The sequence below is a fragment of the Cricetulus griseus genome, chromosome 9 (genome assembly GCF_003668045.3).
Source record: "Cricetulus griseus strain 17A/GY chromosome 9, alternate assembly CriGri-PICRH-1.0, whole genome shotgun sequence".
NCBI lineage: Eukaryota > Metazoa > Chordata > Mammalia > Rodentia > Cricetidae > Cricetulus > Cricetulus griseus.
The window spans coordinates 5,797,919-5,824,218 of record NC_048602.1 but is presented as its reverse complement, the minus strand read 5'-3'; the positions used below and the strand labels follow the sequence as shown (position 1 = coordinate 5,824,218).

Genomic DNA, 26,300 nt, shown 5'->3' with positions numbered 1-26,300 from the left:
GGAGGTATTCCAACTTTTTGTACCTGTTGATATTTGCTATGTTGCCGACTATGTGGTCCATTTTAGAGAAGGTTCCATGTGATGCTAAAAAAAGGTATATTCTTTTGTGTTTGGATGGAATGTTCTATAGAAGTCTGTTAATCCCAACTGGGTCATAACTTCTGGTGGTCCCTTTGTATCTTTGTTAAGTTTCTGTCTTGAGGTCCTGTCCAGTGGTAAGAGTGGGTTGCTGAGGTCTCCCACTATAACTCTGTGAGATCTTATTTTTGATTTTAGTTTTAATAATGTTTCTTTTTTGAATGTTGTAGCATTTGTATTTGGGGCATAGATGTTTAGAAATGAGACTTCTTCCTGATGGATTTTTCCTGTGATGAATATGAAATGATCTGCTTTATCTCTTTTGATTGATTTCAGTTTGAAGTCTAATTTGTTAGATAATAGGATAGCTACTCCAGCTCGTTTCTTGGGTCCAATTGATTGGAAAATCTTATCCCAACCCTTAACTCTGAGGTAATGTCTGTGTTTCAAGTTGAGATGTGTTTCATGTATCCAGCAGAATGATGGATTCCGTTTTCATAACCACTCTGTTAGCCTGTGTCTTTTTACAGGTGAGTTATGACCATTAGTATTGAGGGAAATTAAGTAGCATTGAGTGCTTATATTGTTTGTTTTTGATTTGTTGTTGGTAGTGGCATTTTATGTGGATTTACCCTACTTTTTCTTTTGGGGATTTGTAAAGTGGGATTATCTATTGCCTATGTTTTTGTGAGTGTATTTAATTTCCTTAGGTTGGAGTTATCTTTATAGTATTTTCTGTAGGGCTTCATTAGTTTTTACATATTGTTTAAATCTAGTTTTGTCCTTGTATGCCTTGTTTTCTCCATTTATAGTGATTGAAAGCTTTGCTGTGTATAGTAATCTGGGCTGGCATCTGTGCTCTCTTAGAGTTAGTAGAATATCGATCCAGGTTCTTCAGGCTTTCAGAGATTTCATGGAGAAATCCGGTATGGTTCTGATAGTTTTGCCTTTATATGTTACATAGCTTTTTTCCTTTGCTGCTCCTAATATTCTTTCTTTATTTTGTATGGGTATTTTTTTGTTTTTTCAAGACAGGGTTTCTCTGTGTAGCTTTGGAGCCTATCCTAGCACTCACTCTGGAGACCAGGCTGGTCTTGAACTCACTTCATGCTCAGTTTTGAACACGTACAGTTTAAAAAGTCTGATATCATTTAGAAGAATTCCAAGGAACCAGAAGCTTATGCACAGCTGCTGAAGTGTAAAATAAGAGAGCTACATTGAAAACAGTCTAGTAGTTCCTCAATACATGGAACAGAAATGGACCATAAATTACAAAGCTTCTAGATGGGAGCCCCTGAAAAGAAAATGTGTTTCCACACATTGAGCACAAATGTTGATAGGATTATTTTTTTATAAAGGACAGGAGACATTCGCAGTACAAACTTATGAATAATCATGAAAACAAAGTTTATCCTGAACTTCTTTCTTATGACTTTTCTAAGCATAACACAGCAGCACAAGTGCAGGTGTCAGAAGAAAATCTTTGTGAGTAGGTTCTCTTTGTCCACCATGGGAGTCCCAGCAATGGAAATCAGCACTATCCTACAGCAAACACTTTACTGGCTGAGCAATTGTCTTCTTTCTTTCCTTCCTTTCTTCGTTCGTTCATTCCTTCCTTGCTTCCTTCCTCCATTCCTTTGTCTTTCAGACTGACTGTAGTCCTGCACTCCATTTACCTTTATCTTTCCCCATTACCACTTTCCTCCCCCCCCTCCTCATTACTACTCCTTCTCTTTGATTTATGTGGCTATCTTTGGCCTCGTTTTCCTGGTCACCCTACAGCATCAATTCTCAATTGATGAGATTACAGGCCTGGTTATTATAATTCTGGCCTTTTGTGAGTATTCCTCCACTGTGCTTCTAACTTGGAGACCTGCTCTTTACATGTGCCCATGCATAATCATCCAATCCTCTTTAGAATTTTGGTTGTTTCACTTAATTTACCTTTATTTTAGCAATAAACAGAATAGTGTTCTCTCTTCACTTTTTGAGAGTGTTTCTATGTTGAACTAGATGTCCCAGATATTGCTGGGTAGATGAGACTGACCTCAACTTCACAGAAATACTCCTGTATCTTCCTCCCATTTGCTGAAACAGAAGACATTTTCTAACAGACCCAGGCCCACATTCTTTCCCTGGCTTTCTTTTCATGCTCACTTATTAGTGAGGTGTTGCTGGAATATCTGTTCTTATCCCAGTAATGTGTCAATTACACAAGCTTCTAAGTCTTCATTGTGTTTATTCCCCATCAACCATAATCCTTTCTTAGGTATGGTTTTCTTCCTCTGTGGTGCTGACGTTTTGAGTTTATTGTTTCTTATTGCTGACTTGCCTGGATTGACTCAAGAAAACATGATGAGGGGCTGGAGGAGTTACCCATGGCAGGAATATCATCTGAATTCTCCAAACTTTCAGATATTCTCCAAGGCTCATAAGCATTTGACAATGCCCTGCCTTACTTAGGTGTCTACTTTCCTTGCTGTACATAACCAGTTAGTCAAATACTTGCAGCTGATGCCTTCTTATCCCTGCCTTGCAGGGCTGAGAGTGCACAGAACCACTTATTTGCTTTAATCAGTGGCTTCCTCCTTTCTGCTGTTTTTTTCTACCAACATTCCCAGCTCATCTAGGTTCATTTTAGAGCCATTCCTCTGTATTTCTAGCTGGCTCTTGGAACTTTCTCTTGTTTTTCTGTCTTAGTGTGATGGGGAATGTACTTCTTCATATATTTATCTATTTAATAAAATAATTTTTGGCCAATGAGACAGCAAGTTAGATGGGACTAGGAGTCAAAGAGAATTCTGGGAAATGTAGTAGGGAAGTGGTGATCCAGGCAGGAAGTGACATAGCATTGAGATTCATATTTCACCAAGGAGAAATAGGAAGAGGCCCTATTTTCCCCTTCCTCCTCCAGTGACAGGATGTGATCCACCGGCAAGGGAGAATGCCAATAAGGTATCCAATAAGATAAGTCTTATAACATATAGAGATTTATGATAATTAAGACTGAGCTAGAAGACGAGAAGTCCTAGTCATTGGCCAAGCAGCATTGTACCTAATATGCATCTGTATTATTTTGTCCATCCACGTGTTGGGCAAAACTCGGGCTGCTGGCGGTAGGGTTCAGTGGCTTTTGGCAGAAAGATTTATCGTAACATTAGTGGAAACATCTCTGATAAAACAGCTAAAATAATACCTTTTACAACCTTTCAGAAAGGTATATGAACAGTCTGGTGGCAATAAACCAGTGATGGCAACTTAAGAAAATATCTTCTGAACCAAATATAGGACACCATTTTCTGTTTGTGAGTTTATTACTAGGAAATGTCATTCTGTTTAGTAAAGTGAAACTATATCTGAGGGTTTACTTTATTGACAATGACATCTGCCAAAGCTGTTTGTTTAACTCAGTGTGGTGAGTCTGTTTAACACACTTGCCTAGCTTGCATGATGTCCTGGGTTCAAGCATCAGCAAAGACAAGAGAAAAGAATCTGAAATCATAAACTTTAGTGAAGAGAATCTGTCAGTGAATGGACTTCTTGCTTTCAGAAAATATATATTTTGTCTTTTACCTGGTCTTGAAAATTTCATACATGTACACAATTAATTTTGATCATACCCACTTCCGACACTTTGTGCATGCTCTCTGTTCTTTCTCTCTGTCTCCCTCTCTCCTGCTTCTGTTGGAAAGTTGACTGATTTGTTTGCATTGATTTTACAGAGAGTTCTTAAGCTGCCATGTCATTTATAGAAGCCTGCAGTTTATAGCTTTTATGTCTTTCTGGAAGAATAGATTCTTTCAATGCAGATTACTGGTGTCATTCCTCAGTGTTTCCTAGTACTGAGAAACTTGTCAAGGCCAAGAGGCAATAAACAAACAATCACCCAAAATCAACTGACAAAAATTTCTGCCTACCATATTTCTGCTGCCAAAATAATCTTTCTGGGCCTGAGTGCCTAGAGTCCACAATCTTACAGGAATATGAATTCCCACAATACAAAATCAAGAACATTTGATTAGTGGCTACCAGGTTGAGCCTGGAAGCTGATCAACTCAAATGCCCAATATTCAAACTAATCCTTCACTCAAGGTGAGAATAAAATATAACAGGAGGAAATAGAAAGTTAATACAACCTAATATATATATATATATATATATATATATATATATATATATAGAAGAAAAATCATGTGATCAGAACAAAGTCAAAATAAGTATTAATTAGGGACCATGTTTTTGCTTGAGGAAACATGATTTTGGAATGAATCAAGTCCTGCCCCAAATCACCCTAACAAACATAGCAAGGTCCCATAAGAACTTCCATGAAATGTGAAGAATAGTATTTCAAAATGTGCATAGAAAAATATGTGCCAGAATAATGATTTGTTGGAAAGGTCTGACAAGGCTTTTCTCTGGTGACTACTGCTCAAATCTGTTCATTTACACTAAGGAAACCATAGAAGTTATTAATGTAACAAATGTGGACTGTAAGAGTTATTTTTTGGAAAGGATCAGTAGGTTGAAAAACACACACACACACACACACACACACACACACACACACACACACACACACACACACAATGATTCTCAAAAATAGTATATGAAAAACAAAATTCTGTTATGGAAAATACATAGGTTTCTAAACTTACTCAGTTCATAGGATACACCTTCTACATAAGAGCCACAGTTAAGAAGAATTTTAAAAGGTGAGGAAGGAAAATGAACATAATTTCCAGGTACCCTGACTTATAGATTAAGACTGTGTCTCAAAACAGTCACAAAATTAATTTTGGGGGGAAAATAATTTTAAATGCATTGAATAACATGCAGACACTATGAGACAAAAGTATAAAGAGGGAGAGAAAGTCATCTGTGTGCTCCAAATAATTGAGGATCCACATAGCAAAACATTGCTTCCTGGAGAACAAGCCTTCTGAAGCACAGGACTTAAGGGGGGGTATAAAGTGTCAGTGGACTTGGACTATTCTAAGTTGTTCAACTTACCGGGATCTGATGAGAGGGAGAAAACACATAATAATGAACTCCTCAATTTTAATGTTACTCTTTATCTGGGAATACTTGTTACTTAGAGCTGCATGCAAGTTTGCTCATTGGCTGGTCATTCTGTCATTCAAGCCTAGGAATTATTGGTTTTTCATGATTCTGTCATATTGTTTACAGAAGAAATGATTTGTGACATCAAAAATATTATTCCCATTTCTTCACAGTTTTTCCTCCAGAAGGAGGTATCTAGTTAAAAGAGAGAGCAATGGAAAGAGAAAGTTATATGTTGAGAGAGATAAATTAGAGGGGAACAGGAGATATGTGAAGAGAAATGAAGAGACATATGCACAGACCTGAGAAAGGAATGAGGATGTTTTAAGTAGAAAAGTAGCTGATTGTGCAGGAAAAGTTTGACAGAAGATAGATGTGTGGATTATGTTAGTAGAAGTGTAAGAAAAGTGTGACGTGAATTACCTAGTTGGGTAGAGAGATGTGACAGATTTGCTGTATAGAAGAGAGACATGTATGTAAGAGAGACTTAGGTGAAGAAACAGATTGTCTGTGTGGTGTAAGGTGGAACTGTGTGGTGACTTGTAGCTGGTTGGAGACAGGAAAGGTTAAGCTATAGAGAAAAGAGGTATAATCGTATAGAGATTCTTGGCTATGCAGGAGAGAGATGAATTATGTAATGGAAGGTATACGGGTGTATTTAAAAATGTAGATGTGTGGAGACAGATTTTTCAGATTGATAGTTTTCAGATGATGTAAAATCTAGCATGTGTCAGAAACATAGAATGCAAAATAAATTGTTCCTCGGGTACAAATAATGGGGCAGAATTAAATGATGTATAGAATTCTCTATTTTAGACTTAGATTTTATATTATATCCATGATTATAATGCACTCTATTCATTAAAGTAAATTAAATTCCTATCAAAGTTTAAAAAGAGATGATTATTTGACAAATACATGCACAAATTATGAGATACGTCATTGAGGAAACAACAATTTCATGGTTAGTTGAGTCATCTTTATGGTTCTGAAAATTAGTTCCAGCTTATTGTCCTGACTGCTGACTACTTTGTTATTTACTAGAACATATTCTAAGAATAGTTAGAGTTGTCAATTGTTGTTCTGCATTTCTTTTTAGAAATTTTTATTTGGAAGTCTTAATCTCAGATTAATTAGTACTTAATAATCAAGCATTTTTCTTCCTTGATGAGAAATTATGAATAGAATTCAGTTCACACAAATAACTTATTTCTTTTTGAATAGGGACTGTTAGGATATATCTTTTCTCTCCATTAAGTCTCCAGTGACAGATATAAGTGGCATAGTGTCAAAATAAAGAAAATGTATACAGACAAAAAAAAGCGACTGGACGGGCATTGTTGGTGTATGCGTTTAATCCCAGCACTCCAGAGGCAGAGGTGGGTGGTTCTCTGTGAGTTCAAGGCCATCCTGGTCTCCAGAGGGAGTGCCAGGATAGTTCCAAAGTTACACAGAGAAACCCTGTCTTGAAAAACCAAAAAAAGGGACTGAAAGAAATGCTGGGTTCAGGTGTTCCAAGATCTCTGAATGGAAACAACCACACCCAGTAATCTCTGTGCATATAATACCTACATACAAATAGATTCAAAGAGTTATTACATTTTCATTAATATGTGAGTGGAATGGTTATTATCTAAAGCATTTTTGTCTTATCTCAGTACTTTCAGACTCTATATTCTCCAACTACTGAGATATAAGTATCAGAAGAAAGGAAAATATGATGGAGAATTTTTATACAAATGTTCAACATCCTCATGCAAACCCAGGATTTGTAATTTTCATAGCTTCATTCAATGAGGGGAAGTAATTTTCAGTTAGTTTGCATTTTTGCTGTTTTTCAGTGTCTGGTCTGGTACCTAACTCTGCCCATGTAAACAGCTGAACTTCACTCACACACCCACTCAGGTTTTCATATAATCGAGCCTTCATTTTTCCCCACACATCTACTTGTAATGAATCAAACTGTTACACTTTTCTTAAAGCCATTTGTTCTGCATTTTCAGGTCATAATTTCTGGCAATTTTTTATATTACAATTACTGGCTCTTATTACCCTACAGTAGTATAAAATGGATATTCACCATAACAAGTCAGTAGTAATTGACCACAGGTTATATAGTATTTATTGATAATTGAGAAAAACGGGAATAAATATTAGGTTTAAAATTCTATATTACATTCCATAAAATTGCAAACAATAGGAACACAATGATAGTTACATGAAAACTATTAATAATAAGAGATGAATATTCTGTTCCATAAAATATACAGAAAATTTTTCAGTGATGTTGAATTGGATGGTTATCAGTAAATTTACCCTGACATAACAATTCACATTTTAAATTACTGGTGTATTCAACTATTATCAAATTTCAAATTTATACCATCTTATTTTAATGCATGGATTCATTGTAGTACAAACAGATACATTGCTGCATATGTAGATTTATTTCCAAAAATATTTTGTGAATAGCAAGTTTATTTCATGGTATAATGATTTTAAAATGACAATAATCCTAAAGTTTCATAATACCACTCATCTAACTGAATAAAATTTCAACATATGCTAAAATTTTCCTTCCACTCTTTACATTATAAAGAACCTTATGTTTGTATGATTTGGGGGAAATTAATTGCTTATTGAGTTGGACTCTTTTATGAATTTTCAAATGTGCTATAAATTTTGAGTATCTTTAAAAAATATTTAAAACACTGAAAATTTGTTAGGTTTATTTCCATTAGTGATGCTTTGTTGGATTTGACTATCTGGGCACTCCATAAATCTTGCCCTATTTTTAATATTGTGAGTGTACTTATAGCATGGATTCTGTGATGATCATTGACATTTAAGCACACAGAAGAGGTTTTCCCAAGTGCTTCACAATTATAAGCTTTCTCTAATGTGTTTATGTAGTGAATTTTTGCAAAGATGACACATGGAAAAAGGAAATAACATGTAACAGATTCTTAAATATTAAGGATTCTGACTTCCCTGGTTGTGTAGTGTTTTTAAACATGAGAATCATGGGCACACAACTTACCACCCTTTGTATATTTTAACTTTTTTTCATTAAGTATTCTTGGATGAAATGAAAGTATTGAGCTCATAGTAAAGGACTTTCCACATGTATTTCATTTGCAAGGCTTCTCTCCAATGTGCACTTTTTGAGGAATTTGAAGTGTTGAGTTCTGTTTAAGGAATTTTCACATACATTACACTTATACAGTTTCTCTTCAGTATGTATTGTTTGAAGAATTTAAAGTTTTGAGCTCTGTTTAAAGAACATTTCACAATCTGAATATATTTAAGGTTTCTCTCCAGTGTGTATTATTTGATGAACTTAGAGAGTTGAGCCTTTGGTAAAGGACTTGGCACATTCATTAGAGTTTGTAAGGTTTCCCTCCAATGTGTATTCTTTGATGAATTTGAAGATCTGAACCATTGGTACCGGACTTCCCAAATTCTTTACATCCGCAAGTTTTCGCAATAGTATGTATACTTTGATGAATTTTAAGTGCCGGTACATTTTAAAGGATTCCCACTATCTGAACATTTAGGTTTCACTCCAGTGTGTGTTCTTTGACGAACTTTAAGATGTGAGCCTTCTGTGAATCTCTTTCAACATTCTGTAAATTTATAATGTTTCTCTCCAGTGTGTATTCTTTTATGAACTTCAAGATTTGAGACATCAGTGAATGACTTTCCACAACCTGAACATTTGTAAGGTTTCCCTCCAGTGTGTATTCTTTGATGAACTAGAAGATGTGTGCTCCTTTTAAAGGACTTTCCCCATTCTGAACATTTGTATGGTTTCTCTCCAGTGTGTATTCTTTGATGAACTTTAAGAGTTGAGTCTTTAGTAAAGGACTTTCCACATTCTGAACATTTGTAAGGTTTCTCTCCAGTGTGTATTCTTTGATGAACTTTAAGATATGAGCCTTCAGTGAATGACTTCCCACAATCTGAATATTTGTAATTTTTCTCTCCAGTGTGTAATCGTCGATGAACTTTAAGATTTGAGCCTTTAGTAAAGGATTGCTACATTCATTACATTTGTAAGGTTTCTTGCCAGGGTGTATTCTTTGATGAACTTGAAGATCCGATCGATTGGTAAAGGACTTCCAACAGTCTGAACATTTGTAAGGTTTCTCTCCAGTGTGTATTCTTTGATGAGCTTGAAGATTTGAGCCATCAGTGAATGACTTGCCACAAACTGAACAATTGTAAGGTTTCTCTCCAGTGTGTATTCTTTGATGAACTTTGAGGTTTGAACCTTTCTTAAAGGACTTGCAACATATTTTACATTTGTAAGGATTTTCTCCATTATAGACTCTCTGAAGAACTTGAAGTGATGCCCTCTGAGTAAAAGTCTTGTAACATTCTTGAGACATTGAAGGCTTTTCTTCTCCAATGTCTGTATTGTGGATTTAACTGTTAGTATAGGATTTGAAGAGAAGCATCTTTATACACTATGTTACCTCACTTATTCTCATAAAAATCTTTTGAATAAATATAAGGAACTGTAATTTGGAGATGCTTGTTAAAACATGTATATGTGGAAAAATAATTCAACTGTCATAACTGTCATTAGAAATAGTTGGTATATAGCTGGGCAATGATAGAAATTGAATAGTGTTCATTTACATCACACTTGGTCAAGTAAGAAATAAAGAAAGTAATTAACAACTTCCTAAAAGTCAAAGAAACTAAATACACAACATCCCCAAAATTATGGAAATCATTGAAAGCAGTGCTAAGAGGAAAGATCTTAGCACTGAAGTCCTTCAAAAAAGAAATGGAGAACTCCCAATCTGGTGAATTAACAGCACACCTGAATGCTCTGAAGGAAAGAATCAAACTCATCCATGAGAATTAGACATCAGCAAATTAAATTGAAGGCTGAAATCCATGAAGTAGAAAAAAAAAAGAAAACAATATAATAAATAATTGAAACAAAGAGCTGCTTCTTGGAGAATATCAACAAGATAGACAAATCTTTATCCAATCTAACCAAATGGCAGAGAGAGAACATGCAAATTAAGGAAACAAAAAGTTAAACATAACAACAGACACTGAGAAAATACAGAGAATAATCAAGTGAGAACTTTGAAAACCTGTACTCCACAAAATTGGAAAATTTAAAAGAAATGGACAATTTTCTGGGTAGATACCACTTACCAAAATTAAGTCAAGAAGACATAAGCAATTTAAGTAGACCTATAACCATTAATGATATAGTAGCATTGATCAAAAGTCCCCCAATAAAAATAGCCCAGGGACAGATGGTTTCATAGCAGAATTCTATAAGAAATTCAAAGAAGAGCTAAAACAGATATTACTCAAATTGTTCCACACAATAGAAGCTGAAGGGTCATTGTCACCTCTGTTTTTGAAGCAACAATTAACTTGGGACACAAAACACACAAAGACAAAACTAATAAAAAGAACTTCAGAAAAATCTCCCTCTTTAACATTGTTGTAAAAATACTCAAGAAAATACTTTCAAGTCGAATCCAAGAACACATCAAAATACCATGATAAGTAGGCTTCACCCAGAGATGCAGGGGCGATGCAACATACAATAATCCATCAATGTAATCCACTGTATAAACAAATGAAAAAAGAAAATAAAGCACATGATAATCACACTAGATGTTGAAAACGCCTCCAAAAAAAATCCCACTCATTTTCAAAATGATGATCTTGGAGAGAACAGGGATAACAGTAACATAGGCAAACATGATAAAGGTGTAAGACCCCCAAAGGGAGACCCTCACTCAAATCTCGGGAATAGCGCGCACCCAGTGAGGCACCGAGACCAGACTTGCTGCAATCACACGAGGAAATTTATTGAAAAAGAAATTGAATGAGATCTCAAGCCAGCATGCTGGGGTCGAGGCTCAGAGGAGTTCGACCCCGACCCAAACTTGTGACAAGCTTATAAAGGCAAAAACCACAAAGGAGGGGGGGACTAGGGAGGAAATAGGGGAAGCCCAAAGTTACACATTTACTCATCAGTTAAACTATGTGGACACACCTGGGGCGTTTGAACTTTCCACAGAGGTCGTTGGGACATCCTGTGGTTATTCCAGGAGCTGTTTTTTTGTTTGTTTGTTTGTTTGTTTTGTTTTTGTTTTGTTTTGTTTTTCTCACGAGAGTTCCAGGAGCGGCCACCTGCAGGGGACGGCAGCCCCCAAGGTGACGAGCCCATGTTCTTGTAGACAGCTAGTAATATTTTTTTACTCTTCATTCCCCACTTCTTCTTGTAAATAGCTCTAATCTTAGAGCGATCCCTCAGTTTCTTGTAGTATTTGGTACTGCTGTCTTAAGACCATTACCTGGACAGCCCTTATTCTTTCTTTTATAAATGCCACGGAGCCTATTGAGAATGCATGGCCCGAAGGTAAGGATCAGCATCAAAATGATTAAAGGCCCGGCCACGGTGGAGACCAAAGTAGAGAACGAAGGTGACCGAGTAAACCAATTTTCATACCATCCTTGGTATGCTTCTCTTTCTTTTTTCCTGTTTTCTAGCCTTTCTCTAAGCTTTGCCATGGAGTCCCTGATGACACCGAATGATCTACATAAAAGCAACATTCTTCCTTTAAGGCAGCACAGAGCCCTCCCTCTTTAAGAAAAAGCAGGTCTAATCCCCTTCTGTTTTGCAGCACTACCTCTGACAGTGAAGTTAATGACTCTTCTAGTTTAGTTATGGACTGCTCCAACGCTCCCAGGTCTGCATCCATAGCCGCTCTAAGTTCATTATAGTAGGACGGTTGTTGGATGAGGGCGGCTGCTCCAGTTCCAACCCCTGCTGCTACTCCTAGTCCTAACAAGACAGCTAAGGTCAGGGTAACAGGTTCCCTCTTGTAATGAGTACAGTGATCAAATTCATCTATAAATGAGCTATCATCATGATAGATGACCCTAGGCACCAGCTGGACCAAAATACAAAAGTCCCTAGTACTGTTAAAAAGTGAAGTATGCAAGCAGGGGGTCAGGCCGCTGCCACAGGCCCACCAAGTATCTGGGGGGGTGGGTACTAGATATTGATTTTGGCCATCTGTCAGGGTGTCAATAGTTACGTTACAGAGGGGCTGGTGTCTCGTAGGCACTTTGCCATGCATAGCCCAGTGCCTGATACCGCTGAAAGGGTCAGCTTCCGTTGGCTCCCCCAGGGGCAATGTGAATGGTCAGAAGTAACATTATAGCTCCTCATTTGAGCTATTCCTTCATAATAAGGGGGATTAGAAGCAAAGCACAGCAAGCAAGATTGGGTAGCAGTGGGGTTTGTGCGGTTTAAAACGACGAACGCACTATCGAGCAGACTGAACAGGCGATCCTCGGTTCTCATAGGGGGGAGGGAGGATGTGATTGGATTAGGGCTGGAAGAGGCCTTGGGTGATGGGGTGAGACTAGGAAGTCTCTCAGGCCTGGGTGGGGGGTTATCAAGCGCCGGATTGGGGCCTACGGGTTGTGCGGGTGGACTCTCTATCTTTATCCCGATAGCGAAAACGAACCCAGGGTCTCCCGTTCCAATATAGACTCTCCACCCCCAGCGGTTGCCTTTTACCCATTGGCGATCTTGTTTTCCCCATGCTGTGAAACTAATATTCAGATGGGTGCAATAGCTGCCTTTGCATGGCCCCTGAGGGCCACCCGAGGCCCCAGGAGCACATCCAGTCTTATAAGCCGGGTATTTAGATGTGTCTCTCTCTCCTTTTTCTGGCTCTTCCGGCTTACGACCCTTTTTTACTATAATCAGATCCCAGGAGGAGGAGGGATTCCAGTAGGCTTCTCCTGTGGTCTCACATCCCCATTTACCACAGAAATAACCTGATGCCCCCCCCCCCACATTGTCTCTTCATTTCTCTGATATGTCCCTGCCCGGGGCAGACGTAGAAGTCTGCTGCCTGGAGGTTGGCTCGGAAAAATTGTCCAGAACATCCCAATGTGCTCCCTATACCATGAGGGAGACATTGTTCCTCCAGGGGTGGTTTATCTAAATTGTCATAATTAGAAAGATCCCAGGCCAGGGAACCGGCAGCTAACTTACAGACATCAGGTGCAAGATCAGGCCACCAAGTCCAAGGGGGGTGCACTGTGGTTTTTGACCACACCATGTCGCCTTCTTCATTAAGCACTTCCTGTGTCAATTTTTGGGGAACATGAGGGTTATTCCCCAAGGTTGGGGCTACGGCGAAGGCGCAGCTTAAGAGGATTGTCACTGGCTGCCACTGTCCAATTATTTTCACGGTTGTTTTCATTTTGACTGGGCGCCTTTTTTATGTGGGAAGCGTGGATCCAGGCAGCAATCCCGTCTACCTTTACTGCTGTGGGGGTAGTCAACAACACTAGATAGGGTCCTTTCCACCGAGGCTCAAGCATGCCAGCGCGATGTCGTCTGACCAAGACTGAGTCTCCGACCTGGAATCCGTGGGTCACCGAGGTGGTCCCTGGAGTGTAGGCTTCTTTGATCTGATCCCAGATCTGTGTTTTGACAACTTCTAAGGCCTTTAAGTGGGTAAACAAAGCAGAGGAGGAGGGAGAGTCAGTGCAAGGATCCAATATCCCGCCTGACTCAGTCAAGGGGGGGCGGTCTCCCATGTAGGATTTCGTAAGGGGTAAAGCAGAAACGTCCAGGTGTGTTTCGGACCCTAAGGAACACAAAGGGGAGGAGGGCCACCCAGTCTTTGCCGCCATTCTCAATAGCCAATTTAGTAAGGGTCTCTTTTAGGGTTCTATTCATTCTTTCTACCTGTCCTGAGCTCTGGGGTCTGTAAGCACAATGTAATTTCCAATTAGTGCCCAGTTGGGTGGCCAACTCCTGGCTTACCTGGGCAACAAAAGCCGGCCCATTGTCTGAACCAATTACCTTGGGGATCCCAAACCGGAGCAGGATTTCTTCCAGTATCTTCTTGGTTACCATTTGAGCAGTTTCAGACTTCATGGGAAAGGCTTCCACCCATCCTGAAAAAGTGTCTATAAAAACTAGAAGGTATTTATTACCATATTTTCCTGGCTTAATTTCAGTGAAGTCTACCTCCCAATAAATTCCCGGCCAATCTCCCCTCATTCTTTTTCCGGGTTCTTTGAACGATCGAGCAGCATTGGTCAAGGTGCAGGCTTGACATGACTCTATTACCTCTTTTATTATTGTATTTAATCCTAGAACATAATATTTAGAACCTTTGATTAATTGCTTAAGTTTTCCGTTTCCAAGATGAGTCAGCTGGTGTATTCGCCTCACATAGTCTTGTCCTTCTTTAGAGGGCAGAATGATTCGTCCATCTTTGGTTTTTGCCAATCCACCGAAACTGAACATCCAAGCTTTTCCTGCACGGGTCATATCTTCGATTAAATCATAATCTTTATAGGGATAGATGAAGCTGGGATGGATGAAGCTGGCTTGTGGGGGTTCTGGCGGGGTTCCAGTTTCTTCCGCCAGCACTACCGCTCCCTGGGCAGCTTGCTTTGCTGTTAGATCAGCCATCTGGTTCCCCTTTGTGGCTGGGTCAGTCCCCTTCTGGTGTCCCAGGCAGTGGACGATGGCTAATTTTTGTGGAAGATGTATGGCTTCTAGGGGGGCCAGGATTTCTTCTTTGTTTTTAACGTCTCTTCCTGCTGAGGTGAGTAAGCCCCTCTGTCTGTAGATGGCTCCATGAATGTGAGCCGTGGCGAAGGCATAACGGCTGTCAGTGTAAATGTTGATAGCCTTACCTTCTGCCAGACGCAGAGCTTGAGTCAATGCCAGGAGCTCAGCTTTTTGAGCGGAGGTTCCTTCTGGGAGACTGCTAGCCCAAATTACCTGCTTTCCGTCCACCACCGCTGCACCCACCCTTCTTTTACCTTCTACGACAAAACTGCTGCCGTCCATATACCAGTTAGGCACACCCGGCCAAGGTTGGTCGGTCAGGTCTTTCCTGGTCCCGGTTTCTTCAGCCAGGACGACAGTGCATCGGTGCACTGGGGTAGAGTCCTCTGCTTCGGGGAGCAGGGTGGCTGGGTTGAGAATAGCAGGAGGAGCGAAGGTTATCCAATCATTTAACAACAAGCTCTGGTAATGTGTCATCGGGCGTTTGTCATCCAGCGGTCAGGAGGCTGCCAGACAATACTTTCTAAAGCATGGGGAGCGATTACAGTCACATGCTGACCCAGGGTAAGTTTATCAGCGTCTTTTACAAGTAAGGCTACTGCAGCAATGGCTTTCAAGCAAGAGGGCCACCCACTGGCGATGGGGTCTAGCTTTTTAGATAGGTAGGCCACCAGCCGATTCCAGGGCCCCAGGGCCTGAGTCAGAACTCCACGGGCTATTCCAGCCCGTTCGTCAACATATACAGTGAAAGGCTTAGTCAGATCTGGCAGGGTCAAAGCGGGAGCTGTGAGCAGGGCAGTCTTTATTTTATCGAAGGCCCTTTGGTGCTCCTCCGGCCAGGTGAATGGGACTTTTTCTTTAGTGAGTGGGTACAGAGGGGCCGCCAGCATGGCGAACCCCGGTATCCAGAGTCTACAAAAACCCACAGTTCCCAAAAACTCATGTACTTGTCGCGGAGTGGTGGGGGTCAGGATCTGCATCACAGTCTTTTTCCGTGTTTCAGTGAGCCACTGCTTCCCTTCTCGGAGGGTGTATCCTAGGTAGGTCACCTCCGAGAGGCATAACTGGGCTTTCTTGGCGGACACCCGGTACCCCAACTCACCCAATTCCTTTAGGAGCTTTCTGGTCCCGTCGAGGCACAGTTCCTGGGTCGAGGCTTCGAGCAGTAAATCATCTATGTACTGCAAGAGAGAAATCTGGGGGTTCCGTGCCCTGAAGGGCGCAAGGTCACGGTGGAGCGCTTCATCGAAAAGAGTCGGTGAATTTTTGAACCCCTGTGGCAACCTAGTCCAGGTCAGTTGACCCGTATGTCCTCCTTTGGGATCTCGCCACTCAAAAGCGAACAGGGGTTGGCTATTTGGATGTAACCTGAGACAGAAAAAGGCATCTTTCAAATCCAGAACGGTGTACCAGGATCGTTCAGGCGGTAAGGAACTCAGCAAGTTGTAAGGGTTGGGCACGGTTGGGTGAATGTCCTGTACTCATTTATTGACTTCTCTCAAGTCCTGGACAGGTCGATAATCATTGGTTCCAGGCTTACGTACCGGCAGGAAGGGGGTATTCTAAGGGGACCGGCAGGGAATCAGTATACCTTGTTTTAACAGTCTCTGGATATGTGATCGAATGCTTTCTTTAGCCCCTTGAGTCATGGGGTACTGTCTGACTGAGACGGGGGTGGCAGCCGCTTTTAACTCTACTACCACGGGTGGCACTTGTTTAGCCAGTCCCATTTCAGTCTGCTCTGCCCAAACCTCTGGAAAAGCTGTCAGCCATTCTTTAGGGGGCAAAACCCGAGTTTTGGGTTCATGGAGGCAATATTGCTCTTCTAGACTTAGAACTAAGCATGTTATAGGGGCTTCCCCCCAGGTGACTTCTGGTCCCTTCGGGGTGAACTGGACCTGAGCCTTTAATTTGGTCAACAAGTCCCTTCCCAGAAGGGGCGCAGGGCACTCAGGAATCACAGGGAAAGAGTGAGTTACTTGGCTTTTTCCAATTTCTAAACTTCTTTCGGTTGTCCAAGGGTAAAGTTTGCTTCCAGTGGCTCCTATGACCAGAGTTTTTTCGATCCTAATTGTCCTAATGGTTTAGTCAAAACTGAGTGTTCTGCCCCCGTATCTACTAAGAAATTAATGGGGTTCCCCTCCACAGAGAGAGTTACCCTAGGCTCGGGGAGGGGGACCAAGACCCAACTCCCCTAATCTTCCTCGAGGGCCAACATCTTGGGGCCCTTTTGTTTCTTTCGGGGGCAATCTCTGGCCCAGGGTCCTTTTTCTTTACAGTATGCACATTGGTCTTTTTCAAGTTGTAGTCTCTGTCCTCCCGGGGGTCTTCTTGCCCTGTTGCCCAGGTACCCTGACTGTCCTCTTTCTGACCATTCTCCGCCTACTACTGCGGCCAAAATCTTAGTCAAATTCCTCTCCTGGCGGCAATCCCGCCGATTCTCCCTCTCTTCTGCCTCCTTTTTTTTTTCTTTCTTGTTTTTCTTCCTCGGTCTCTCTCTTGTGATACACTTTCTCTGCCTCTTTTACTAAATCCTGCAATGTATAATCCTGGAGCCCCTCTAATCTCTGCAACTTTTTCTTGATATCAGAGGCCGACTGTCCTATAAAAGCCATGGCTACAGCCAACTGCTGTCCCTCCGAGGAGGGATCAAATGGGGTATATCTCCTATATGCCTCCATCAGTCGTTCTAAGAAGACAGAAGGTGGCACTACTGGACCCTGTAAGATTTCTCTTACCTTTGCCAAATTGGTGGGTCGCCACGCACCCCCCTTGAGACCTGCAACTAGAGCCCGGCGGTAGACCGTGAGATGCCCCCTACCTTCCGCAGAGTTGTAATCCCAGTCAGGGCGGACCAAGGGGAAAGCGGCATCTATAAGATTAGGGAGATTGGTGGGGGTCCCATCTGGTCCTGGAACATTCTTTCTGCCTCTAGAAGGATCCTCTCTCTTTCTTCAGTCGTAAAGAGGACCTGCAAGAGTTGTTGGCAGTCGTCCCAAGTGGGCTGATGAGAATACATCAGGGACTCGAGGAGTCCCGTCAAGCCTGAGGGGTTCTCTGAAAAAGAGGGGTGGTTAGTTTTCCAGTTGTACATATTGGCTGACGAAAACGGCCAATACTGCAGTGGGACTAATTCCCCTAGAGCCAGGGCGGGTCCATAAGCCCGTAATGGTAAGGCAACGGCGGAGTCAGGTCCTGCGCCAGATCCCTCTGGGCTGTGGCCCCGGCAGCTTCATGTCCCAGCCGCTGGCCATATTTCGGGGACCATCCGGGAGTCCGTTGGGGCCTGTGGGGCTGCATGAGGAACGGGTTGAGGATATGGGGGAGGAGGGTGGTCAAGGAGGGAGACATCATCAATTTCAGGATAGATCCGCGGGGGAGCTGTTGGAGCGGGCGCCGGCGAATCTGAAAGAGGCACTTTCCGTGCGGCCACGGCCACCGTAGCCGTCCCTATTCCCGATGTCCAAGGTTTCATCCAGGGTGGCGGGTTTTGGACTAGGTCCTGCCACACGATAATGTATGGAACCTGATCAGGGTGGCCCCTAGGGCCTGAAAAATAATTCGCTTGACAGCAGAAATAATAGATAGATTAAAAGTTCCCCCCCGAAGGCCATCCTACACTGAAACTTGGCCATTCAGAAGAACAAAAAGTCCGCCAAGGTCCTTTTCTGACCTCGACAGAAAGATTATGAGCCCGAGTCTTAACGTCCGTCCAATGGTCCAGGGTCAGTGTTAGTGGGGTCGTCACAGTCTGTCCCATGTCTACCTCTATTACACACACAATAAAAACAATCACCACGACAGAAAGACAAGAAAGCAAAGCGAGCTGTCGACCTCGAGTCGACCAGTAATTCTGAAAGGAATCAGACGGCCAGGAAATGGCCCTTTGACACAGATAGTCAAGGAGAAAACTTATCTCCCGACCTTCTCCGTGGAGGTCCATGAGGCGTCCCTGGTCTTCCTCCTGTCCTTCTGGGACGTCTCCCAGGGTGAACAAACGGTGGACACCTGGACACGTCTATCCCCGTCCACTCCGCTCCTCTTCCTGGAGAGCGGACTCTAAAGAGCGTTTGCGAAAACGAAACTGCGATCGCACCAGATTTTTGAATAGGCCACAAACAAAGAGTCACAACAGAACAAAAATTTTTACCTACAAGTGGGTCTAGGACCCCTGGGTGGTTGCACAAATCCTGGACGAGCCCCCAAATGTAAGACGCCCCCCCCCCAAGGGAGACCCTCACTCAAATCTCGGGAATAGCGCGCACCCAGTGAGGCACCAAGACCGGACTTGCTGCAATCACACGAGGAAGTTTATTGAAAAAGGAATTGAATGAGATCTCAAGCCAGCATGCTGGGGTCGAGGCTCAGAGGAGTTCAACCCCGACCCAAACTTGTGACAAGCTTATAAAGGCAAAAACCACAAAGGAGGGGGAGAACTAGGGAGGAAATAGGGGAAGGCCAAAGTTACACATTTACTCATCAGTTAAACCATATGGACACACCTGGGCGTTTGAACTTTTCACAGAGGTCGTTGGGACATCCTGTGGTTATTCCAGGAGCTGTTTTTTTTGTTGTTGTTTTGTTTTTCCATGAGAGTTCCAGGAGCGGCCACCTGCAGGGGACGGGAGCCCCCAAAGTGACGAACCCATGTTCTTATAGACAGCTAGTAATTTTATTTTTTTTTTTACTCTTCACAATCCCTGATGACTGCGTTTTTCTTGTCACTTTGTGCTCCAGTAGGGTCTGCTGGAAGAGCAAACCTACTTTTCTAAGACAGCACAAAGGAAACTTCAGGCATTCATAGCTGATGTTTGCTAATGGCCACTAGGAGGCAGCTACACACTCTCATACCAGCCCCAGTAAGCACCCCTAACATGGGTGCTTGGTTTTGTGGTTCCCAGTTACAGCCTAGGTTTTCTAGGTGGCCTTGGATGTGGGGAAGGGAGACAGACCCCACTCTTAAGATGGAAGAAAATAAGGAAATAGTGCAGAGTATTTTCAATTTTAGTTAATGTGGGGGACCAAAATAATTCCGCTTTGGAATATTTTGAGAACCAACCTTGGGTTTCACTGAACAGGAACACCAGAAAGCTCCAGCCCACTATTGTATTGTTAATGCCAGTAGGGCTACTATTGTTTACCATGGCCTCAGGGTAATATGCCTCCTATTTGCATCTCTGTGGGCCTAAGCATCTGAATAGGCCTGCACCTGGGCAGGTGTGTGAGTGACTAGGCAGGACACAGGTTATGGGCGAGCATCCAGAGGAGAGAGAACAAAGAGAAATGGGTCCCTGGTGGTATTGGCAGGATGGTTATGAAACAGCAGAAAGGAAGCTAATAAAGAAATGACTCTAGTTCTACAACATGGAACTGAGAGTTCTCTAAAGATGACAAGATGCCTGTGTTTGGTCTTTATCGCTGCTGGGTTGCTAGTGTAAGAGGGCCCCCCTCCCCCGCCCGAAGCTCAGGCCTCCAGAATCTTTTCCCAGGACTGTGGTCACCCCAATCACCATGAGAAGCCAGAAACTTGTTGCAAACAGCAAGAGGCTTTAATGAAAGGTGGATGTATGTACAAACGGGCTCTCTCAGCATGCAGGCTAGAGAGCAGCCCTGTCCCGCAGGCACAGGCATTTTTAAGGGCAAAAACCATAAGCTTAGGGAGGGGCCTTGACTCTCTGTCTATTGAATACATGACCAGAGTCATGGGTTCCTAGGAGGCCCTTTGTCTTGAGGGGAGGGCTGGGAATCAGATGGCCTCCTAACCACACCAGTTGTAAAACCTGCAGACCTCAGGATGTGCTAACTAATGGTAGCTATCTCTTTGTTTCACAGGGACCCTTCATTGTTAATCATTGGCCAGTGGGGCAATCTGTTTCCTTCATGAGCCCCTCGGGGAGGGTGGCCTTCTGGTTATTCTTGGTACCCAGGTATCTTGTGGCATTGTAAGGGAGTGATTGCTGGTGGTTGGTAAATTCCAGGCACTAAGTCATTGTAGTAGCCTTGGTCAGTTTCTGGGCTATATTTCTTTGCTAATATTTCAGTCTTTCACTAGGAGTTTCCAGGTCCACACCCCCCCTACTCAGGCCGAACCTCATGGGTTAAGGCTGAGACATGCTGGGTCATGACAAGTTAAGACAGAAAAGATGAATTTGGTGACGGTTTGTAAAGATTGACATAGGAACAAAGATGTTGGGTTAAGTTTAACACCCTGAGTTACAACTTATCATTGTGAAGGGACCAGATTCCCTTTTGGCAGCCATAATGGCCGAACACACGCTTCTATGACCTTGTGCTAGACACTAGAAAGTCAGATGCCTGCCTCGTGACAAGGAGCCAATCAGAAGTTAGCTGGTGGCGCTATGCTTTATGGCTCTGGATGTGCTTTACGGACAAGCAAACAGCAATGACGCAGAGAGCATAGCAACCACCCTGGGAGGGCCTATGGGCCATAACAACCAGTTGACCAATGAACACAGGGCAAGCCCTCCAAGCCTGGAGGTACACCAATCCTGAACCTGTGCGTACCCCCTAGACACTCCCCTTACGCTGCCCTATAAAGATCTGTATGCAGCGGCTTTGAACTGTCTTTGCTAGCCATCCGACATGGTGGGTGGGTCAAAGACCTGAGCTAACATGCGGTTAGTTCGTTAAACTACAATACAGCTTCATGCAATTTGCATCAAGCTTTTGCCTCCATTCTGTGATTGGGGTGGCCGCGATCCTGGGCTAAGATTCTGGAAGCCTGGGCTTTCCGAGGCTCTTACAATTGCAGATGCTGTGGTTGTTTTGTTCTGAGGCTGGAGGGATGGCTTAATGATGAAAAGCACTTATGGCTCTTGCAGAGAGGCCACCTATGGTGGTTTACAATTGTCTATAACTCTACTTCCAGAGAATCTAAAGCTTTCTTATGGTCTCCACAGGCACCAGGGATGTCGTGGCTCATATATATGTAGGCAAACCTTTACACATGAAATAAAAATAAATCTTTTTAAAAGAAGATTAAAATTCTGGTATGAATTTCTTTTCTTAAATTTTCAAGACAGGGTTTCTCTGTGTTGCCCTGGCTGTCCTGGAACTTGCTTTGTAGATCAGGCTGGCCTTGAAATCACAGAGATCCACATGCTTCTGCCTCCTGCCTTCTGAGTGCTGGGATTAAAGGCGTGTGCCACCTGGGATTTATTTTATCAAGGAACATGTTGCTGGGAGTGGTGGCTCCTATCTGTATCCCAGCACCTGGGAGGAGAGGCAAGAGAATTACCAATCATTTGAAACCAACCTTGGTTATAGCAAGACCCACCTCAAAAACAGAATGAGACAAAACAAAAAAAACAGAAACATAGGCAAGTCGCTTTGTTTAGTCAGGGAATAGATAAAGATATTCAACACATTATTAATCAAGAAAATATTAAAACGCATATTAGGTCCAGGAAGTGGAGGCAGGAATATCAAGAGTTCAAGGCCAGCGTGAGTTACATAAGACCCTGTCTCAAAAACACCTCCACCCACATTCCAGCTAGAAGGAGCACATTTTATTGGTTGAAGATACTGTAAACTGGCAGTGAAGGCTTTCCCTCTCAATGGCAGCATCCAGTGTAATCCTGAAAAATATATTGATAAAAATTAAAATATTTAAAATATATTAAAAAATTGATAAAAATGATCTTGCTTGGTTGGGCAGTGATAGCACACACCTTTAATCCCAGGCCTTGGGAGGCAGAGGCAGGCAGAGCTCTGAGTTTGAGGCCAGCCTGGCCTACAGAGCAGAGTTCCAGAGTCCAGCTCCAGCAAAGGTCTCTGTCTGTCTGTGTGGTCTCAGGGCCTCTTCACATGGTCTCTTCAGCCAGATTTTCATATACGACAGTTCAGGGCTTAAGAGAGTATTCTGGGTTGCAGCAAGCTTAGCAGTAAAGCCTGGACCCGACAGCAGCACAGACACAAACTGTGGCCAAACTGACATCTGCCTGTATTCCAAGAAAGGGGTAAGGATAGAGAACTTGATGGGGTTTTCAAGACTTTGTGGCCCTTTTTGCCAGTTTTAGATTACTGTTTCACAAATGAAAAAAATTACAGCCCAGAGCAACTGAATATTTTAATATAACTGAAGTAATGGAGTTGAGGTGTTATTCTCCCCCACATTTGTTTATATTTAGGACCAACTGTAGAATAAGTATGTTGAAGCATTATGGTTGGGAACAGACTGGAATACAATGGAACACATCAAACTAACACATTGCTTTAATGGTATAAAACCTATGCCAGGTCAATTACATGTGTGAGCAAACGGGATCAGCTGTAACACTCAGAGTGTTCAAGAAGACTGCTGGGACTCCGTTACACTTTGGCACTATGAATCTTCAGATGATGGGTGAGGTGGGAGTGCTGTCTGAAGGCCTTCTTACATTCTTTACACTCATAGGGTTTCTCACCAGAGTGAATTCGCAGATGTTGGATCAGAGAAGAATTCAGTCGAAAGGCCTTCCTACACTCCTTACACTCAAAGGGCTTTTCACCAGTGTGGATGCTCTGGTGTAGAGTAAGTTTCTGACGCAACCTAAAAGACTTCCCACAGTCCTTACAGGTGTAGGGCTTCTCGCCAGCGTGGATGCTCTGGTGCTGTGTAAGCTGTGAGAGCAGCCTGAAGGCTTTCCCACACTCTTTGCAGTCATAGGGTTTAACTCCGATATGAACACTCTGATGAGAAATCAGCTGTGAGTATCTGCTGAACGCCTTCCAACACTCCTTGCATTCGTACGGCTTTTCGCCCGTATGTGTTCTGTGGTGGAGAATAAGATGATAACCCCGACTGAAGGTCTTCCCACACTCACTACACTCATAGGGCTTCTCGCCAGTGTGAGTTCTCTGATGTAGGGTTAGCTGCTGTCGCACTCTAAAGGCCTTCCCACAGTCCTGGCATTCATAGGGCTTCTCGCCTGTGTGAAGTCTGTAATGAGCTCGAAGGCCAGAGCCACACAGGAAGTCTTGCCCGCACTCCTTGCACTCGTAGAGTCTGTCAGCACTGTTAAGCTTCTGGTGTCGAGTGAGGTGTGCGTACTGCCTGAAGGCCCTCCCACATTCTTTACACGCATAGGGCTTCTCCCCAGTGTGGATCCTCTGATGGAGAGTCAGCTGTCCCCGTACCCTGAAGGCCTTGCCGCACTCCTTACAGGCGTATGGCTTCTCACCGCTGTGAGTCTTTTGGTGTGCTCTAAGGTCTGGGCCATAGGTGAACGCTTCCCCACACTCCTTACACTCATACGGTTTGTCACCAGAATGAAGCCTCTGATGTCTGCTAAGGTGTGCAGTCTGCCGAAAAGCCATCCCACACTGCTTACATCCATAGGGCTTCTCGCCAGTATGAATTCTCTGATGAAATGTAAGCTGTTGGCGGACTCGAAAGGCTTTACCACAGTCATCACACTCGTAGGGTTTCTCCCCAAAATGGATTCTCGGGTGTGGAGTAGCAGATGTACGAATTTGGTAAGAGGCCATTTTTTCAGAGGTGACTTTCATTTGTCTGAGATATCCCTCCTGAGATCCCTCTTGGCTTTCGAGTTTTCTTTTGGACTCCCATTCATTTTTAAAAATGAGGCCCTTCAGGCCACTGTTCCCAATTCGTTCCATTATCTTCCATTGGGATAAATTCACTTCATAGATGCTGCCTTCTGAGGGTGACGGATTGGTCTCATCCTTAGTTTCCAAATCTGCAAGAGAGCAGACACATGCGGTTTTTTCTCAAGAAGTAAACTTGCTAAAAGACAAAGATGATGATGTTCAACCAAATTCAAATTAGTGTCATAATTTAGGGAGCAAAAGAGAATATTAGGAAAATAAGAGCTCCTATAAGAAATGGCAGTGGTAATTAAGCAAATATTTTTTTTTTTTAGCACTGGTTCATGAACTGAGGTGTCGATCAGAATCACCGGGCAGCTTATTACAAATACTGTTTAAAGCAGGGCATAGTGGTAAACATCTTTAACCCCAACACTCGGGAGAAAGAGGGAGGTGAATCTATGTGAGTTGGAGGCCAGCCTAGTCTATAGTGAGTTCTAGGACAGTCAGGGCTACATAGTAAAAACCTATCTCAAAAAAAAAAAAAACAAACAAACAAAAAACCCAAAACTGTTTAAATACACCCAAAACCACCTGGATAAAACTATAATTTTTGTTCCCTTGTATCGAGGGTGTGTGTGTTTGTGTGTGATGTGCACTTGTATGTAGATACATATTTTGCATGTGTGGGCACACATGGAGGGGGCATGTGGAGGCCTAAGGTTGGTGTCAGGAATCATCCTCAGTCTCTACCATCCATCTTATTCATTGAGACTGGGTCTTTCTGTCAAACCCAGAGTTCACCAATATGGTCAGTCTTGCTAACTAGCTTGCTCTAGGGCAGGGATTCTCAACATGTGGGTTGAAACCCCTTTGGGGGAGGGGGATGTGTCCCATCAGAGATCCTGAATATCAGATATTTACATTACAACGCACAACAGTAGCAAAATTACGACTATGAAATAGAAACAAAGTAATTTTATGGTCAGGGGTCACCACAACCTGAGGAACTACATTAAACGGTTGTAGGGTTAGGAAGGTTGAGAACCACTGTTCTAGGAAATCCTCTGTCTTTGCCTTCCAAGTCTGGAATTACTGGTGGATTACCACAACTAACTGGCAATTACATGGGTTCTGGGGAGCACTTTAACCACGGAGCAAGCAATCTCCCCAGATCAGATTCTAATTTTCATTAAACAGTAAGGAGAGATGGTTCAGTGGTTAAGAGCACTGGCTCCTCCTGCAGAGTAGGTTTATTTACTTATTTTATGTGTATGAGTGTCTGGCCTCTGTGATTTTTGTGAGGTGTGCACATGCAGAGGTCGGGGAGGGTGTTGGATTCCTTGGCACTGGAGTTATAGATGTTTTTGACCCATCATGTGAGTTCTAGAAACTGAACCTAGGTCCTCTACAAGAGCAGCAGCCCTCCTAGCCATGGAGCCATGTCTCTAGGTCCTCTGCCTTATTTTTGGAGACAGTCTCTGAACCTGGAACTTATCAGTTCAGCTACACTGGCCGGCCAACAAGCCCTGGGATCTTCTGTCTCTGCCTTCCCGGAACTGAGATCACACACACACACACACACACACACACACACACACACACACACTGGCTTTTGAAACGGATGCTGAGCCTCTTCTGACCCAGGTCCCTCTGTTTGCACAGCAAGTGCTTCATCAACTGAGCGTTCTCCCCTGTTCCATTATTAACAATTTTATATTCTCACAGTCCTTACTGGCTTTCCTTTTCTTGTTTAACTTTACAAAAAGTGCTAGAGATGGAACGAAGGGTCTCACACAGCCGTAACACTGCGCTATTCAAGACCCCGGCTTTTCGGGCTGGAAAGATGGCTCAGAAGTTAAGAGCACCAGCTGTTCTTCCAGAGGTCCTGAGTTCAATTCCCAGCACCCACATGGTGGCTCACAACCATCCGTTATGAGATTTGGTGCCCTCTTCTGGTGTGCAAATATACATGGAAGCATAATAAAATAATAAATAAAATCTTTAAAAAAAAAAA

The 26,300-nt window shown here is 42.7% G+C and overlaps 2 protein-coding genes and 1 pseudogene across 9 annotated transcripts in view; 1 reads left to right on the top strand and 2 right to left on the bottom strand.

The window, feature by feature from the left end:
- LOC103161319 (zinc finger protein 383) overlaps nt 1-26,300 on the top strand; it is a 326,635-nt gene that overhangs the window by 207,383 nt on the left and 92,952 nt on the right. The gene's annotated exons all lie outside the window — the stretch shown is intronic.
- LOC118239344 lies at nt 13,315-18,568 on the bottom strand (annotated as a pseudogene).
- LOC103164078 (zinc finger protein 82) overlaps nt 22,062-26,300 on the bottom strand; it is a 31,851-nt gene continuing 27,612 nt past the window's right edge. For 4 of the 8 annotated variants that reach the window (XM_035449273.1, XM_035449270.1, XM_035449274.1 and 1 more), the window contains one exon: nt 22,804-24,435. In XM_035449273.1, coding sequence (XP_035305164.1) covers nt 23,066-24,435 — 1,370 coding nt within the window. In that variant the 3' untranslated portion in view covers nt 22,804-23,065. Of the gene's footprint in view, nt 22,333-22,425; nt 24,436-26,300 lie in introns of those variants that run through there. The other 4 variants (XR_004771205.1, XR_004771204.1, XM_035449272.1 and 1 more) reach the window with 2 other exon arrangements.